Below are 18,945 nucleotides of genomic sequence, written 5' to 3'. Positions count from 1 at the left end.
CAGTAAAAACTCCAGCAGCAAAATGTTAAAAACCACATAAGGAAATAAAGATGGACGACACACCTCCACTTCCTCCCACTACCCTGAAATGAAGCCAAAAAATCTTCAACATGAATGCTGCCATCTTGTGCAGCAGCTGGAGTCTGCGCAGCAACGACTGGGATGGAACAGTCTCGAGGTCTCAATGATATAAGATGAGGTTCTCTACCAATCAGGATGGAACCAATGGAACCTCCTCAACCACCAGCAGAACCTCCTCAATGACCAGTAGAACCTCCTTAACGACCAGGACCTCCTTAATAGAACCTCTTTGTGACCTCAAAGACTTGAAGAACCTTTACACTTTTCACCAGAAACCTCTTTGGAACCGTGTTTTTCTTGAAGAAACACCAAAACATCCAAAAGACCCCTTGGACCTCCACATCAACCACCATACCTTCTCAAAGAACCTAGAAAAACTCTAGAGCCTTGGAACCTCCCTGCATGTGTTGTCTAAGCTTAAGCAGAAGAACACGATATGAAACTGGACTCTGTGCTAAGTGCTCCCTCTCTGATCTGAAGCTGATCTGCTGCTGGAAGTGTCCACCTCACTGCGTCGCTGCGACAGGTTCAAACGTGTCGGCTGCAGGATGTCTGAGCGTAACGCAGCTGGTTCCACACATCTGCTGCCTCTGTCCTGCTCACTCATCTCTCGCTGGTTCTTCTCTCTGGTGAACTCTCAGTTGTGATGAGGAGACAGTGTCAATGGGACGCAGCAGATTTAAACTGTGTTGATTCTTGTTTGAGCGACGTCCAGACACGTAGAGTAAATGTATCCCCTGCGGGGTGAGCTGCAGCAGCCGGGATTTACTCTGAAGCTAGTTTAGTGTCTGAATATTTAAACAATTCACAGACTCTTCATTGAGGAACTTTCAGCTGAGCCCAGAGCTTTAATGTTCACAAGCACCTGCTCAGGAAGAGAACGAACGTGGTTAAAGATCAACAGAAAGTTCGGAGTTCCTAACCTCAAACAGAAGATTTTAAAGGAAGAATGAACATTCATTCATTCTTTTTATTCACATATATCCAAGTATCAGTGATGGCTCCTTACTTTTTGTTTTAAATTACTCACAGTGCACAACCAGTGCTTCATGTGAAAAGCTCAGACAGGTTTCACGTCCGTCGCATGTTAGAAACCTCATCCACTCCGAGATGAGCTGGTAGTAACTGCAGTCGGGACACAGGGCCGCTCTACAGGACGGGGTCACAGGGTTAAGTACCTGTCTTGGTTGATATTGTCCTTCAATGGTGAAAATTCCTAAACAAATCCAGAGTTAATCAAATTAATTCCAACCAATTGACACACATGAACCTGGGGCTTCAGGGGCCCCTCTGGGTCTGGGGCCCTGCGGGGAGCCGACTGTCCTGACCAGCTGGTGATCTAACCCCGGCGGCCCATATAAAGCTGATAGATTAGTGTCGATGACCAGAACTGATCCCCCTGGCTGCTCTGAACCAGGACTGTGAGGACCCCAGGCTCCTCCTGTGATTCTAATGTACTTGATATATGTGAGAATGAAAAATCTGGATCTGCTGCTGCTGCTTTTGAATTTGCTGGAATCCAGGCTGCTGCTGTGAGTTGCCACTGAACCTTTCTTCTTCTTCTGTCACCTAGACCCCTGTGACAGTTATCTGACAAACTCCTCTCTGTAACTACGGTGTCAGCTGGCGTCCGTACACTCGTTCATCAGCCTGTAAATGAGTTTGTTAATGCTGCTGCCATGATCCAGGTTTGCAGCGAGGAGTGGAGCCCACACGTGTCTCCACTATGACCATCGTCAGGGTTCAGTGAGGAGGATTTAGTGACTGCAAACATGGACCAGCTCCCTGGTTCCACACCTGAAGATGTGCAAGACACAAACAGGTGAAACCTGCAGATACAAGAAACCTCTGGACACTTTCTGGACTTTTGAGTTTCAGACACGAAGAAGGAGATTGTCCGGTTGAGACTCGTTCACAACAACAGGACAGATTCCGGTGACACAGAAACTAAGGTGAAGCTCAGGAACCCGCGTGAGAGCAGCTCCTGATGACACATCTCCATGAAAACGTGTTGTTGACGCTCCGACACCTGCGGAGCTGTCGTGGAGGAGGACGCTCCGCTCCGGTCCGGGTCCGCGATCCGGGCCCGCGGTTTGCAGCGATCCGGCGGAGCCCGGTTTAAACTGACGGACGTCCGCAGCGACCAATCAGCGCTCGTCCTGCTCCGAAGCCGCGTTGACTCCGCTCAGCGGACCAATCAGAGTCGTCCTGGCCGACTGCGTGCGTCATCAGAGCAGAGTGTGAACGCGCAGCGCGCGCTACCGGAGCTCACTCTGCTCCCATCCCCCAACCAGAGCGAGGAATGGCGGCTGTCCTCCGCTTTGTCCCCGCTCATGTCCCGGCTCATGTCCCGGCTCATGTCCCGGCTCATGTCCCGGCTCATGTCCCGGCTCATGTCCCGGCTCATGTCCCGGCTCATGTCCCGGCTCATGTCCCGGCTTGTTAAAGACATGTGTTCCGACCCCGGTAAGGAACGAACGTGTGTCATAACGCGTCACTCCATGAGCACTTGTCTCATCGCATGTCTGTCGTGTCGCACAGCTTCTTGTCCGCGGGCTCGAACAATGGACCCGGAGGAAATGAGGCAGCGGGCTGCACCGCTGCAGCGCCGTGTGTTCGAGCTCCGGGTTCATGTGTGTGTGTGTGTAAAGTGAAGTGCGCACATCGAGGTGAAGGAGCGAGATTCAAACATGGACGCCAGGAGGAGGAGGAGGAGGGCGGGGAGACATGGCGCTGCTCCCTCCGCCGGTGGAGACATTTAATCCTCCGCAGACATTTTAACTGACTCCTCTGCTGGGGGGCGGGAGCTCCAGCAGATCACCATCAATCAATCAAAGTGACACTACGTCAAACCGCGCGCAGCCTTCCGTTCAGCGCGCGAACTCGACTTTCTCGGTTTCCTGCTGCGGGGAGGACCGGGCCGGTGCCGGTGCTCTGCTCGGGCCGGTGGTCTGACCGGGCCGGTGCCGGTGGTGTGACCGGGGACCGGATCTTTGTTTCTGGAGAAAAAGATGAGGAGCAGCGGCGGACAGGAGGAGGAGGGGGCGTGGCTCCGGCTGTAGAAGCTGTCCATTGTTCCACTCCAACGCGCGAAAGAGAACACCTCTGAGCAGCCCGCAGCCAATCAGCGGCCGCCCACCTCCTCCACGCCCCGCCCCGCAGCCTATATTAGAGTGTCGGCCCGGAGCAGCACGAGCCAGTGGCACAACACAGCAGTGAGCGCGCGCAGAGCGAGAACCCGCCTCATTAAAGCTCATCACGGAACAATGGCCGACACCAAACTCGACTCCGTCTCCGACCTCTCTGCCAAGGTAAGCCGCCCGCCTCGCACCTTCACCGAGGGCCGTGGCGCACGGAGCCCCGTCTCCAGCGCCTCCCCGACACTTTTCCCACCGTCTTCGCTTCGCGCTCTTTCGGAGGAGGAGGAGGACAGAACCGGTGTTTACGTCTTTTTCTCCGAACTGATGGAGAATATGAGCAGAATAACGCGGGGGAGGAGGAGGAGGGGTCTGCCCCTTTGTTTATACAGCGGCTCGCTCCTCCGCAGGGTCCGGACCGAGCGGCTCGGTCCTCCGCAGCCGCTCCGGCGCTTCGCTCCGCGGCTCTTCGCGCGGAGCTGACGCGCATTATTCGCGCACTTATTCCACAACTTGCGGAGCTGCTGCTTAACGCGAGTTAATTCCGAGGTTCGATCCCCGCGTCCCGTTGCAGAGAACCGGGCGCTTTATTGAACAGATCGGTGCCGAGCTGCCGGGGCCGAGCAGCGGACTGACTGGGGTCTTGTGTCCGCTCCAGCTCGGGCTGCAGCGGCTGGGAAGTTGCTCCGTTTGAATGGAGGCTCGGTGCGTAATTCACACCAGCATCAACTTTGTGGGCTCCACTTCTCCGTGTTGGTGCTCCGGTTTGTTTACAGAGTCTGTGGGGTCGGTGCTGCTGCTCCTTCAGCCTCCGTTTACCGGAGAGTCGCCGAGCGAGCAGCCGTGTTTGGAGCGTGTCCGCGGGGACAAGTTTCTTTCTGTTTGGTGACTGTGTGTGTGTGTGTGTCCGGGCTGTGGAGGTGTGATGTGCTCCTTCTTTGTGCTCCTCTCTCCAGTGTTGTGTTCTCCGGGTAGAGTCCCGGTGGTGGTGGTGCAGGGGGCGGGTTGGTTGAGCTCCGCAGGAGAACACACTCAGATCAGAACAATCATCAGGCTGATCCAGGAGCTGAGGAGGAGGTGCGGAGGGAAAAGTTGGGGGCCGGTGTCGCTGCCGTTAATCCGCGGAGTCGCTATTTATAGTTGTGGAGCGTTTTTACGCACACGCGCCTTTTTACGCACAACAGGTTCGATTCCTGCCGAGGAGCCGCCGCTTCCCCCGGTCGCGTTAACGGATCCTGGTCTGGAGATTCTGATGAGAACCGATCAATAACCGTATCTGCGCCGTTGGCGGCGAGCGGGCGACAAACCGACCGGACCGGACGCCGTTAACGGGCTCGAGTCGGTTTCATCGGAGGGATTTAAAACAGCCCCGGGGGTTTGAGCCCGTGTGTTTGCCGTATTTTCGCTTTTCGTGCAGTTTTTCCTCGGCTGCCATGTGTCGTCTATTGTCCTTCTCAGCCTCCGTTACAACAAGCGGCAGCCGCGTGCGTCGCGTTCTCCGCCTCCTCCTTCTCATCACCCTCCCTCCCTCCTGCCCTCCCCCCCTCCCTCCTTCCTGCGCCCTCCTGTGTTATTTTAAACCGAGCGGTGCATCCTGGGTATTGCAGTGCCTCTCCCGGGCGTGTCTCGTGACATATGGCGGTGACGGGTGACGGCAACCTGCGGAAGACTACAATACCCAGAGTGCCCTGGGCCACACATCAAAGTATCAGATTACAACACATTAGAGGGGAGGGGGGGGGGGGATCTGCAGAGATGGTGTTTAAATAGGAAGCTCTCCTTCTGCCTGCAGCTCCCACAATGCACTGCGTCTAAGTAGGCCATAAGGTAGAAGCATCCTGAATATTGTTATGGTTTCATATTTCAACGCTTCTGTCTCCACCAGGAACTGAAAGAGAAGAAGCTGGTGGAGGAGAAGGAGAACGGCAAAGATGCTGCCACCAACGGGAAGGTAACAGTCGCCTCAGCCCTGTTCCCACTTGGTTCTGGTGTTCCTCCTGGAGGCTTCTTGGATCCTCTGCACTTTTTGAAAGGTTTTTGTTGTGTTCAGGAGAACGAGGAGAATGGTGAACCTGAGGTAGATGATGAAGAGGACGAGGAGGTGGACGAGGAGGACGAGGAAGATGATGGAGAAGGTATGCAGATGTTTTCATTTTAGTTTTTCACTCTTTTGTTTTTCATAAAATTGGCAACAACTTCTTCATTCTGTTTATCCTGCAGGTGATGAGGAAGACGAGGAGGAAGATGAAGACGAGACTGAGGGTGGCACAAAACGGGCAGCAGAGGACGACGATGACGACGACGAGGTGAGGCGGGGACTAGTACGCCCCCTCCGCAGTGGAAGCGGCCAATCAGGCCTCAGGTTTTCCAGTTTAACTCATCACCCTCTTCTGTCGTTTCAGGATGACGTCGAAACCAAGAAGCAGAAAACCGACGACGACGATTGATGCGTCTTCCCGCCGCCATCCTGCTCAACAACTTCCAGGTTCTTCACCTCTGACTGTTTTTTAAAGGTCACAGGTGAAGGGGCTGGAGGACGGATTTAAAGAAAAATAATAATAACAAATCCAACATGGTCATTAGCAAGTAGAGTTCAACAAACATCCACCACGTCCACACGAGCCTCCCCGCAAAACTGCAAATTTTGTAGAAGAACCACACCGACGCAGAAATCAGGCTAAACAACAACAACACAAAAGGAGAATTTGTTTGTATTTTTATTTACATTTTATATTTTTGTACATATTGTTAGGAAGGGGGGTCAGTTTCTCTCTCGGCAGCGATCTCGTCAGACCAAATCGGTGCTTCTTAAACGAAATATTTTACTTGGTTGACCATGTTACGATATCTCAACAGATACAAGGAAAACATGTAAAAAAGCTAAAAACATGACAGAAACCTCTTAAGCCGTTGAACTCAGAGCATTCCAGTAAATTTAATGTATGTACTTTAGCTGTACCATAACTAGTTTGTTTGTACGGGAGGGTAAGAAAAAGAAAAGAGCCTCTTTTCTTTTCTTTTTGTTTTTGTCAGCGACCTTTTTGTTTTATGACGGCCTGTTTTGATGTATGTGCGAAGTTTGTTGTTTGACAATAAACCGGACTTTTATTTTGTGAGTTGTACTTTATCTCTGCTCAGATTTTTCTTCTTCGGTTGAGTTTAATTTGTGGAGCGTCTTTGGAAGGTCGGAGGTCATCAGAGGTCATTGGGCTGCGGCCTCAGGTCCTGTCTCCAGCAGCAGTGGTGCTAAGTAACTGAGTACATTTACTCGAGTACTGTACCGTTGAACACCTTTTTTCTTTGAGGAAGTTGCAGCTCAACAATATGAAGGAAGTAGATTTCAACAAAACTTAAAAACAACACTTTCATTTCAGTAAAAAAAAGACAAACATTTAACCTGATTTAAAAACTCAGTAAATACATGAACTAATACTGTTAATTACAAAAAGATAAAGTAACAAGTAGAAGTTGATAAATGGAGTAAAATCTAATAATGGAACAAACCAGACCAGGTAACCTGCTACTGCTTGTTGAGTACTTCTACTTAGATTCCTTTGACATGTAAAGTACATTTTAGTACAGAATGAATTCTAAGTAGACAAAGTATTTTCTATGTGAGTTCTTTCATCAGTGGAAGTAGCCGTGATGGATTGTAGCTAAATACATTTATTCAGGTACTGATAGTCAAGTATTTCTAGAATCCACATATTTGAGTAGTTATGTTTTCAACATAAATAATATAACTGGAATTCGTCTAATTGAAAATACGACAAACTCTTATTAAAGCAACAGAATCAATTTGAACTTGTGACTTTGAGACGTTGCAGCTGCTTTGGGACCGAGCGGTTCCGATCATGTGTTTACTATGTTTAAATATCTGCTGTACTCTCAGCTGTGCTTTATAAATAAAGTTTTTATTATGATTATTATTTTTATATTTAATATTTGGTCTGTCGCAGCTTTGACATCTGATTCTTCTCACATGGACGTTTTACACATTCCTGCCACATGTTGATCACTCACACACATACATGATGGTCCCGTGTTTAATCTGAGGGTTCATACGATGACTCACAAATAATAAACGTGATAAATACAAACATGATCTTCGATCATTCATCTGTTTTTTAACTTTAGAAAACTTCTACACCACAGTATTATTTATAGTACTTACAGGAAAGTAATTTCAGGAGCATCAGTCTGACGAACTTTGAATTGTTGTGTTCTCGTACTTGTTGTGTGGTATTTGTACTTGTGTGGTATTTGTACTTTGTGGTATTTGATGAGAGTGAATCTGTGCAGGCTGAGAGACACGAGCACAAGAAGGTGGACCACGATCTGATCCCTGTTCAGTCATGTCAGCTGCAGAGTGACACGAGGACGTCCACACGCAGGAATGTCAAAGACACGCAGCACGCCACAATCACTGCTCCGTGGGACTCAAACACACCGTCCAACTGAAGTGAACCGTCCAACTGAAGTGAACTGTCCAACTGAAGTGAACTGTCCTACTGAAGGTGTGTGAACTGTCCAACTGAAGTGAACTGTCCTACTGAAGTGAACTGTCCAACTGAAGGTGTGTGAACTGTCCAACTGAAGTGAACCGTCCTACTGAAGGTGTGTGAACTGTCCAACTGAAGTGAACTGTCCTACTGAAGTGAACTGTCCTACTGAAGTGAACTGTCCAACTGAAGGTGTGTGAACTGTCCTACTGAAGTGAACCGTCCTACTGAAGTGAACTGTCCTACTGAAGGTGTGTGAACTGTCCTACTGAAGTGAACTGTCCTACTGAAGTGAACTGTCCTACTGAAGTGAACTGTCCAACTGAAGGTGTGTGAACTGTCCAACTGAAGTGAACCGTCCAACTGAAGGTGTGTGAACTGTCCAACTGAAGTGAACCGTCCTACTGAAGTGAACTGTCCAACTGAAGTGAACTGTCCAACTGAAGTGAACCGTCCAACTGAAGTGAACCGTCCAACTGAAGTGAACCGTCCTACTGAAGTGAACCGTCCAACTGAAGTGAACCGTCCAACTGAAGTGAACTGTCCAACTGAAGGTGTGTGAACCGTCCAACTGAAGTGAACCGTCCAACTGAAGGTGTTCTTTCAGTTTTAAGTGTTTTAAGTTTCAAGTGTTTTAAGTTTTAAGTGTTTTAGGTTTGAGTCTTTACTTTCTTCATATTTAAATTTATTATTCAAAAACAATTTCACTGAGCATTGTACTGTGTTTGATTGTGGATGTGACAAATAAAACAATCTTGATTTAAGCAGTATGATATGATAGGTATTTACTTTATCCATAAATATTTGAATTATATTCAAAATGATTTCATTTAATTTAATTCAATTTTCAATTACTAAAAATAATTTGATATCATAATATTTCTCTGGTATTTATATTTTGAGTATGTATTTGTAAATATAATCGTTATTATTAGACCTTTCTTTTATAAAATATTTGGATGTGTGAAGACATTATATTATATCTACTATAAAAATGTGTTATATTTACATATTCGTGATTTTATTTTGTTATTTAAAACTTTCAGATAAATCTTTGATTAGAAGAAATAAAATCACTTCCTGTCTCAACACAAACTGTCCCCCGGTGCCTCAGCGCCCCCGTGTGTCCGAACTCTGAACTACACGTGGACAGGACAAACTCAGATTTATTGTTTTGTATAAAAATTATTTATTATATTTAATTATTAACATGTATTAATATTTACTCATATTTATACTATATTCAATACTACTACAATACTAGTACAAACTACAACTGTGTATAAAGTATTTTTACTTCACTACTTTTGGAAGTATTTCACCTTTGATCACACTGTGTTTATTTATGGTTACGAAGACAACGAAGTACTGTTACTACATGAAGTACTTTAACTACATGGAGTACTGTTACTACTTGAAGTACTGTTACTACATGGAGTACTTTAACTACATGGAGTACTTTAACTACATGATATAATGTTACTACATGGAGTACTTTAACTACATGATATACTGTTACTACATGGAGTACTTTAACTACATGATATACTGTTACTACATGGAGTACTTTAACTACATGAAGTACTGTTACTACATGGAGTACTTTAACTACATTAAGTACTGTAACTACATGAAGTACTGTTACTACATGGAGTACTTTAACTACATGATGTACTGTTACTACATGAAGTACTTTAACTACATGATGTACTTTTACTACATGGAGTACTTTAACTACATGAAGTACCGTTACTACATGGAGTCCTTTTACTACATGAAGTACTCTTACTACATGAAGTACTGTTACTACATGGAGTACTTTAACTACATGAAGTACTGTTACTACATGAAGTACTTTAACTACATGGAGTACTGTTACTACATGGAGTACTTTAACTACATGATGTACTGTTACTACATGAAGTACTTTAACTACATGATGTACTTTTACTACATGGAGTACTTTAACTACATGAAGTACCGTTACTACATGGAGTCCTTTTACTACATGAAGTACTTTAACTACATGAAGTACTGTTACTACATGAAGTACTGTTACTACATGGAGTACTTTAACTACATGAAGTACTGTTACTACATGAAGTACTTTAACTACATGGAGTACTGTTACTACATGAAGTACTGTCACTACATGGAGTACTGTCACTACATGGAGTACTTTAACTACATGAAGTACTGTCACTACATGGAGTACTGTTACTACATGAAGTACTGTCACTACATGGAGTACTGTCACTACATGGAGTACTGTTACTACATGAAGTACTTTAACTACATGAAGTACTGTCACTACATGAAGTACTGTTACTACATGGAGTACTGTTACTACATGAAGTACTGTCACTACATGGAGTACTGTCACTACATGGAGTACTGTTACTACATGAAGTACTTTAACTACATGAAGTACTGTTACTACATGAAGTACTGTTACTACATGGAAGCAGGTGGTGTTTGATGCAGTGTGTGTGAGCAGCCACTGGGGGGCGGCAGTGTCCAGGTTTGACTCCTGCACAGGGAACATGCTCCTCAGCTGAATCAGGTGTTCTTTGTTGGAATGGGACAGGACACCACCAGGGGGCGATCAGTCCTCATTTGGCTTCACTTCTGGCTGTGTTTGTTTAAATGTCCGAGTCAGTTTATTCAACACAAACAGTGAAAACATATTCTGCGTCTCATGGTTTTACTGCGGACGCTCTGGACGACTGCTCTCTCCTCAACAGGTCGTACATCCCACACATGACCACTCAAGATCCAGTCAGCGTCCTGAGAAGTCTGATACACATCAAAGTGTCAGTTTGACTTCAGAACATCTTTCTGGTGAAGAGACGGAGGCGAAGACGAGCTGTAGTAAATGACCGTGTCTGTGCTGCAGACCTCAGTTAAAGACTGGAGGCTCACATGTCCTCAAATTCATTCAGAGGGACGAGCAGCCTCGGTGTCTGTGGAGCTCTCAGCGCAGACGAAGAGATGAAGAAGTGAAAAGCATCGTCCAGGTCAAAGACACTTTTTAATAAACAATAAGAGCTTGAAGCTGAAGTTTGTGAGTCTGTTTCTCTCACATCGTCTGCAGCTGCTCTCAAGTCTGCTGGTTCCTCCAGCTTCCTCTGTTCCCTCTGGAGAAAGATCGAGAATATAAACTATTTTATATGATTCTCATATTATATATATTCATATAAAGGTGAATATACATATGTAGCACCACCCGCAGTAATCAAAACATTATCTGGAGTCTGAGGAGAACCACTGTATACACTGTGTGTGTGTGTGTGTGTGTGTGTGTGTGTGTGTGTGTGTGTGTGTGTGTGTGTGTGTGTGTGAGTATAAAGTAATTCAACCGTGCACTGACTTGATCAAATGTTTAAATGTTAAAATATACGTATAGTTTAAATATAAACAAAAATCAGCACTGTCACTTGACTGAAAGTGAAAGTGCTGATATTCACTTTCACTTTCACTTCAGGTGATTCTAAAAAACAGGTCTACATCCCCAACCAAGTGAAGCCCCACCCCTGTGTGTGTGTGTGTGTGTGTGAGAGAGAGAGAGAGAGTGTGTGTGTGTGTATAAAGAAGGTGCAGTCTCACAGAACTCTTCCTCTGTTCCTCTGTTCCTCTCTTCCTCTCTTCCTCTCTTCCTTTCTTCCTCTGTTCCTCTCTTCCTCTCTTCCTCTCTTCCTCTGTTCCTCTCTTCCTCTCTTCCTCTGTTCCTCTCTTCCTCTCTTCCTGACCAGCGGTGAGTTTCTGAGCTCTGAGCCGTTTCTCTCTGAATTATTATGATATTTAATTATAATTAATATAATATTATAATAATATAACAATAGTTATCAGTGTGTGTCTGTGGTGACGTGATGCTGCTGGTTGTTGTGTCGTATTGTTTATTCTTATTGTTTATTGTTTAACAAACTTCTAGATGTTGAAATGTGTTTTTCTTTGAGTTGATTTTTGTTTATATTTAAACATTTGATCAAGTCAGTGCACGGTTGAATTACTTTATACTCACACTCACACACACACACACACACACACACACACTCACACACACTCACACACACACTCACACTCACACACAGACACACACACACACACACACACACACACACACTCACACACACTCACACACACACTCACACTCACACACACGCACACAAAATTTAAACCTCAAGTTTTTTTTATGAGCATTTACAATAAATGAGAACATTTACGAGAATCACCTGAAGTGAAAGTGAAAGTGACAATCACTATCACACTCACACTCACACACAGACACACACACACACACACACACACACACACACACACACACACACACACACACACACACACACACACACACACACAGTGTCGTTGAGCATTCGAAGTTCTGCGTCGAGGGAACGCGTTGCTCTGCAATTCACCGCCATGCCGCTAGGGGGTGTGACTGTGTGTGTGTGTGGTTTTAGCCGAATCCTCGCTTTTTCTTCCGTAAAGTGAACAACAGTAAACAATGGTGACCGAGGTGCAGCAGCTGTATTTGTTGTTGGAGCTCGTTAATATTGAAGAACAAATGCTTATATTGCAAATGTTGAAGCGCGGGCGACAGAGAAGACGTTTGCGGAGCTGGTTTGTACGACGAGGAAGAAAGACCGGAAAAGCTGCTGCCGGAAGTTACGTTCTGAGCGGACCAATCACAGCAGCTTGTGGTCGACGTGACGCGAAGTAGCCTAGTTTATAAAACATAAACTACACTGTGTGTGTGTGTGAGTGTGTGTGTGTGTGTGTGTGTGTGTGTGTGTGTGTGTGTGTGTGTGTGTGAGAGAGAGAGTGTGTGTGTGAGAGAGTGTGTGTGTGTGTGAGAGAGTGTGTGTGTGTGTGTGTGTGTGTGTGACAGAGTGTGTGTGTGAGAGAGAGAGTGTGTGTGTGTGTATGTGTGTGTGTGTGTGTGTGTGAGAGAGAGAGTGTGTGTATGTATGTGTGTGTGTGTGTGTGTGTGTGTGTGTGTGTGTGAGTGTGTGTGTGTGTGTGAGTATAAAGTAATTAAACCGTGCACTGACTTGATCAAATGTTTAAATGTTAAAATATACGTATAGTTTAAATATAAACAAAAATCAACACAAAGAAAAACATATTTCAACATCTAGAAGTTTGTTAAACAATAAGAATAAACAATAATTATTATAATATTTTATTATTATAATTATGTGTGTGTGTGTGTGTGAGGTCATCAAACACAGAAGATGACATCATAGTTTTCTTCATGATGAGACGCTGTGACTCGTTTATTGAAATATATTGTGTATAACATATACTAAGATCTAAAGTGCTGAAAGGTCGTAGCGTCAGAGAAGTGAACTAACTTGTTGTTTTGTCCACTTCAGGCTGAACGATGGACATCGACAGGGTGATGGAGGTGGCGGCGCTCGGCCGGCCCTTCTGCCTGGGGATGCTGTACGACTGTCGCAGAGACTCACTCGTGCCGGGTAAGGACTCGCAATATTCAGTTGTTTCTCCATTTTTATTAATGATCCATGAAAGAAATTCAGCTCACTGGTTCATTCTGCTGCAAACATTTAACATGAGATCAAGCAAAACACACAGAAACCAGATTTAACAACTGAACAGGTTCATATTCACTGTGTCATTGTTCTGCTGGATGAAAACTAGAGTGAACATCATTCAACATTCATTTCATGAATTCATAACAATTCAACTATGAACTCATACTTTTGTGACAAAGAATCTAAAGTCACAATTCCTTTGAGATGTTGTGCGTCTGTAACTACAACTCAGTGGACAGAAGTGTGTCACAGCATCTACGTGAAATCTCTAAATAAACCATCGTAGACGCTGAGACTTTGAATTGAGATGAGTAACAAACAAGCTCAACCTGATTTCTGTTTCTTTTTGTAGGAATGACATTGTGGGACCACGATGACCTGAAAAAAGGTATTCGAGAAAGTCCTCAGAACTATAATGATTTAGAGATCATTGCATCTGAATCGATTAAGGATAAATCTTCAGCACTAAATGTTGAAGCGTCACTGAAGGCCAGTGTCTTAAGTGGACTGGTTGATGTTGACGGATCGGCCAAGTACCTGAATAATCACAAGACATCCAGAAATCAGGCCAGAGTAACACTGAAGTATGAAACTACCACTAAGTTCCAGGAACTTTCCATGAACCATCTTGGAAGAGGCAACGTGAAACACCTGTATGTTTTTGAGAAAGGAATAGCGACACATGTAGTCACAGCTATTCTTTATGGGGCAAAAGCCTTCTTTGTGTTTGATCGTGAGGTGTCAGAAGATGAAGATCATCAAGACGTTCAAGGCAACTTGAAATTAATGATCAAGAAGATGCAATGCATCACTATAGACGGTGAAGGTTCCGTGATGCTGAATAACCAGGACAGAGAAAAGGTTGACAAATTCTCCTGCAAATTCCATGGAGACTTTTTTCTTGAAAAGAATCCTGTGTCCTTTCAGGATGCTGTACAGGTCTGTCAAAGCCTGCCGCAGATGCTGGGATCCAATGGGGAAAAAGCAGTTCCAGTGAAAGTCTGGCTGTTGCCATTGACAAGTTTGGATTCTTCTGCGGCTCGACTCGTCCGTCAGATTAGTATAAGATTAGTTCAGGAAGCACAGAAAGTCCTGGAGGACTTCAGTGAGCTGGAAATGAGATGCAACGATGCAATGAGAACAACAACAGCAAAGCAGTTTCCACAGATTTACAAAAAACTTAAATGTTTCGAAGAAATGTGCTCTGAGTCCAAACTTCAATTCCAACGAACCTTGTCAGTGAGACTTCCATCTATACGAGGAGGAGGTGAAGAGGAGGCTGTGCTTGCAGAGATACTGAAGAAGAGACATTCTTCCCCGTTCAACAGCAAAGACCTGACTGAGTGGATGGACTGTAAAGAGAGAGAAATCTACACCTTAAGATCTTTCACCAACATAATGAAAAACACAAAGATCATCTCATCTGAGAATCATCTGTACAAGGAAACTCTCAATACAAAGTATGCTGTGTGTTTAGTTTTCACCTCACTGGGAGATGCTGAGCCGTACCTCTCAGCTCTATCAAACTATTTACAGTCAGAACCAACCACACCAGACCAGCCTCAAGATCCACATATCTATGACGTGGAGAAGGAGCAGTGGTACCTTTCAAACAAAGTACCTGATGAAATGAGGAAAAAAGCAAAGCTTTTCAGTGATTTTTCAGAGGCCAACAAGGAGAACAAGAATATAACGTTCCTCACAGTGGGTTTGAAAAATGAGACACAGAAAGGTTCCAGCATCTACCTTTATGAAGGCGGCTCTTCCAGTAACGAGAACTTTGAACCACCTTCAAAGCCTGAAACTGTGAAAGAAAGTGAAATAAACCACAACAGTGTGACACTGAAGATTTCTCCTCCCAGATTTGGAGCAGAGAACATCACCTCCTACTCTGTTGAGTACTGTGTCCATGGAGAAGATGGATGGCAACAAAAGACGGCATCAAACGACGGAGACGTCACAGTGAGCGGCCTGAGTCCTAACACAGACTATGTGTTCAGATGCAGAGCTGTTACCTCAGTAGGTTTTGGACCAGTCAGTGAGGTCAGTGGAACCATTAGAACTCTGCCCTGCAGCCCTCCTGGAGAACCTCAGGTTGAACCAAACTCAAGTAAGATATCCGTTAGCTGGCAGAGACCCGCTGAGCTTGGACAAGATGTCCATGTTCGGAGCTACATTGTGGAGTACGCCCAAACAGACAATGTGGTGACAGGAGAAGATCTCCAGTGGAACCAAACAATCTCAGGAGCTGAAAAGGCGATGATATCCGAGCTTCCGTCAGAGACAGAGTACGTTGTCAGGGTCAGATGTGACTGTGGTGTAGCTGGCAGAAGCAAGGAAAGCATCTGTGTGAATGTCTGCACAACAAAACGTAAATCTGCTCGTCTAGCAGAACACCTGAAACACATAAGCAACAGGATAAATCGTGAATCTCCCTCACTTTACAAACTGTCACTGAAAGAAGAAGATATTGATATAGAGGGATGCAGAAGGTTTATCTTAGGTAAAGAAAGCATGAGGCAGAATCGTACTATCATGCTCCTCGGAGCGACCGGCTCAGGAAAGTCCACACTCATCAATGGAATGATCAACTACATTGTAGGTGTGGAGTGGAAGGACGATTTTCGATTTAAATTAGTAGCCGAGGATCAGTCTAGATCACAAGCTGAGAGCCAGACTTCTGAAGTCACTGTGTACAAACTGAACCACCAAGAGGGGTTTAAGATCCCCTTCTCTCTGACTGTTGTGGACACTCCAGGGTTTGGAGATATGAGAGGAGTCAGCAGAGACATGATGATCGTAGAGCAGCTAAAAAATCTCTTCTCTGCTGATTTTGGTGTCCGTGAAATCGATGCTGTGTGTGTCGTAGTTCAGGCTTCTTCAGTACGACTCACACCAACACAGAGATACGTGTTTGATTCCGTGCTCTCAATCTTCGGCAAAGACGTGGCAGAAAACATCCGGATTCTTGTGACATTTGCAGACGGCAAACGTCCACCAGTTCTCGAGGCGATCAACGCTGCGGATGTCCCGTGTCCAAAAACAAAAGAGGGACTGCCGGTTTACTTCAAGTTCAAAAATTCAGCGTTGTTTGCTCAAAACAAATCGTGTGCAGCGGTGAGCGCGAGTGAGGAATTAGAGGAGGGAGGCTTCGATGAGATGTTTTGGACCATGGGGATAAAAAGCATGAAGAGGTTTTTTGTTGCTTTGAATGTAATGAAGACCAAAAGCTTGACAATGACGAAGGACGTCCTCAGAGAAAGAGAGCAGCTCGAGATCTCAGTTGAGAGTTTGCAGAAGCAGGTTAAAATTGGGTTATTCAAGCTCGAGGAGATAAATGAGACGGCTAACCAACTGAAAGATCACGAGGCCGAGATCAGAAGAAACAAGGACTTTGTGATCGAAGTCAAAGTCTTGAAGGCTTTTCAACGTGATACTTCTGGTTCTGGAATTTTCATCACAAACTGTCAGCAGGAAGTCAAAGACAGAAAAACGGTAAAAGAGCTGGAAGAAGAGTACCTGACAGCCACGAAGGCTAAGTCACCTGTGCAGGCACTGATCAACAAACTGAAAGCTGAGTATGATTGTGTGCAGACTGAGGTGCAGGAACTGATGGGTAAATCTGCCAAGTGTCTAAACAGACTTAAAGAGATCACACTGAAGCCAAATCCTCTGTCCACTCCAGAGTACATCGACATGCTGATAGAAGGAGAGAAATCTGAGGCCAAGACGGGCTGGAAGCAACGAGTCCAGTATCTGACAGACATGAGAGGAAGAGCAGAGGTTATGGCTAAAGTGGACAGAGGAGAAGAGTTCCTCCAGAGTTCATCAACATTCTCATAGAAGGAGAGAAATCTGCAGCCAAGCCAGGATGGAGGTCCAGAACATGAGAGACCTGAGAGGGAAGTTTTATGAGAAGGATGGTCCTCCAGTTGCTGAGCAACCAATGAGCACACGCTCCGTGTTATGCAGTTATCAACCTATGTTAGCTTAACTTTTTCATTTAGAGACGCTAGCTACTTCATTTTCATGCTAAGTTCCGTTGGCACACAGTGAATACGTTCTGTCCAAAATCTGATGTAGAGTTTCAAATAGTTTTCACGTACTGGAGCTTAATTCACCATATTCACCCGATGGACAGAGTAAAGTTGAACTGCTGCAGGTTTTCAGTCGTGTAACGAGGATCTGATGAGAAACTGAAGAGACACATCTGGAACACATGAGGAACATCAGACCATGTTTCAAGGTTAAACATGTTCGACAGCTCGTTAGCTAACGTTAAACATTCAACCACTTCCTAGCTCACAATCACATTTGATCCTGTTACGATAGTAAGAGGTTTTAATTCTGAAGGATCGATGTATCGCTTGCAGCATAACGTTAGCTGTGTAGAACAATAAAACTGGACAAATACTCTGGATTCTAAATTGAAGTCAATGTGAAAGTGCCTGAAATATGAGATTCACAAGATAAGTTTTCAAATTTCACTCGGGATCTAAAATTCTCTCTCTCTCTCTCTCTCTCTCTCTCTCTCTCTCTCTTTCTATCTATCTATCTATCTATCTATCCATCCATCCAGTAGGAGTTTTGCCAACACAGATTAATTACTCACGTTTCAGTTATGTGGAAATCAGACTGGACATTTTATTGTCCTGTGATTGTTGACGTTTTTACCTGATGATTAATAAATGTCCCTTTGCAACATCATCTGACTTTGTCATCTGATGTGTCATGATTACATGTGTTTTATAAATATATATATTTATATATATTTATAAAACACAAAACAATCCACTCCACTTATACACTGTTCATTTTAGAGTAGTTCAGCTTGTGGTCCAGCAGAGGGCGCTGCTGTACGTCACTGTCACTTCAAAAAATAAGTTATTATTGATCAATAAATAATAATAAGTGAAGCGAGTTTGTGAGAAACACAGACTGAAGCAAACCCGTTTGGTTTTTGATTTGCTGTTTCTCGTTTTGTCCACCAGAGGGCAGCTGGCATAGTTTACGGGTTAATTGTGAAAAACATATATTTGATTTAGATGCATTTGACATGATTTCGTTATGTATACATTTAAGAAAAAAGAATTTCATCTGCTTGTGTATGTACATTTGTGCCCGTTTTGGATTTGGAGTGATTTAAATAGATCTGGTGATATTTTATTTTGAAAAGCACTATTTTTCTATTTCTTTCCTGTGTTGCGTTGTGAGGGAATGAATGAGCGGTAAAAGTTACGATAAACAAGGAAAATAAAGAAATAAAACCGTAACGGCAACTAAGAGCATGTTTTAGCAACCCCCCGAGGAGGCACAGGGTTGGTGTGTGTTGTGTGCTTATGGTGATTTTGCATTAATTGCTGATTTGTGTTGGAAAACTGTGTTAACTTTGTCCGCCTGTTTATTGTGATGTAAAATGGAAACAGAAATGTGATTGTTTTGTTTTCTTTATTTGTTAGTTCTCACGTTGGTTTACGGAGCTGATTTTACTGGAACAGCAATAAGTATTAAAACCATCAGTGGAGTCTCACCATCTTTCGGAGGGTATGCTACACAGACGTTTGATTGACATTCTGTCGTAGGTTTATGGTTCTGGTCACAACATCCTGTAATATTTGAACAATTTATAACTGATTATCAACCAGTCCGACCGAGGTGCCCTTGAGCAAG

General features: G+C 44.5%; 2 protein-coding genes and 1 long non-coding RNA gene across 3 annotated transcripts in view; 2 read left to right on the top strand and 1 right to left on the bottom strand.

Moving 5' to 3' along the window:
- The first annotated feature begins 914 nt into the window (after positions 1–914).
- Positions 915–6,340, top strand: ptmab (prothymosin alpha b). Its single transcript, XM_020111739.2, has 5 exons — positions 915–3,392; positions 5,104–5,169; positions 5,269–5,353; positions 5,439–5,524; positions 5,621–6,340. Exons 1-5 carry the CDS (start codon positions 3,348–3,350, stop codon positions 5,663–5,665), a joined length of 327 nt encoding a protein of 108 aa, XP_019967298.1. The 5' UTR covers positions 915–3,347; the 3' UTR covers positions 5,666–6,340.
- Positions 6,341–10,357: 4,017 nt separating this feature from the next.
- LOC138405110 (uncharacterized) lies at positions 10,358–12,832 on the bottom strand. The gene is made up of 3 exons (XR_011238813.1): positions 12,136–12,832; positions 11,327–11,647; positions 10,358–10,857 (listed from the first exon to the last, which is right to left on the bottom strand). It is a non-coding gene; the product is annotated as an uncharacterized lncRNA (long non-coding RNA).
- Positions 11,336–18,945, top strand: part of LOC109646834 (uncharacterized) — a 7,781-nt gene continuing 171 nt past the window's right edge. Inside the window, exons 1-3 of the mRNA XM_069511366.1 lie at positions 11,336–11,474; positions 13,096–13,197; positions 13,628–18,945. The exon at positions 13,628–18,945 is cut by the window's right edge and continues 171 nt beyond it. Of these exons, the coding sequence (XP_069367467.1) occupies positions 13,104–13,197; positions 13,628–17,118 (3,585 nt within the window). The 5' untranslated portion in view covers positions 11,336–11,474; positions 13,096–13,103 and the 3' untranslated portion in view covers positions 17,119–18,945. The remainder of the gene's footprint in view (positions 11,475–13,095; positions 13,198–13,627) is intronic.

The sequence above is a fragment of the Paralichthys olivaceus genome, chromosome 16, assembly GCF_024713975.1.
Source record: "Paralichthys olivaceus isolate ysfri-2021 chromosome 16, ASM2471397v2, whole genome shotgun sequence".
Lineage (NCBI taxonomy): Eukaryota > Metazoa > Chordata > Actinopteri > Pleuronectiformes > Paralichthyidae > Paralichthys > Paralichthys olivaceus.
This window is presented reverse-complemented; position numbering and strand designations above follow the sequence as displayed.

Coding starts and splice junctions, on each gene's coding strand:
- ptmab (XM_020111739.2), top strand. CDS start 3,348: ATGGCCGACACCAAACTCGACTCCGTCTCCGACCTCTCTGCCAAG. Junction 3,393..5,103: donor TCTCCGACCTCTCTGCCAAG/GTAAGCCGCCCG, acceptor TGTCTCCACCAG/GAACTGAAAGAGAAGAAGCT. Junction 5,354..5,438: donor CGAGGAAGATGATGGAGAAG/GTATGCAGATGT, acceptor TTTATCCTGCAG/GTGATGAGGAAGACGAGGAG.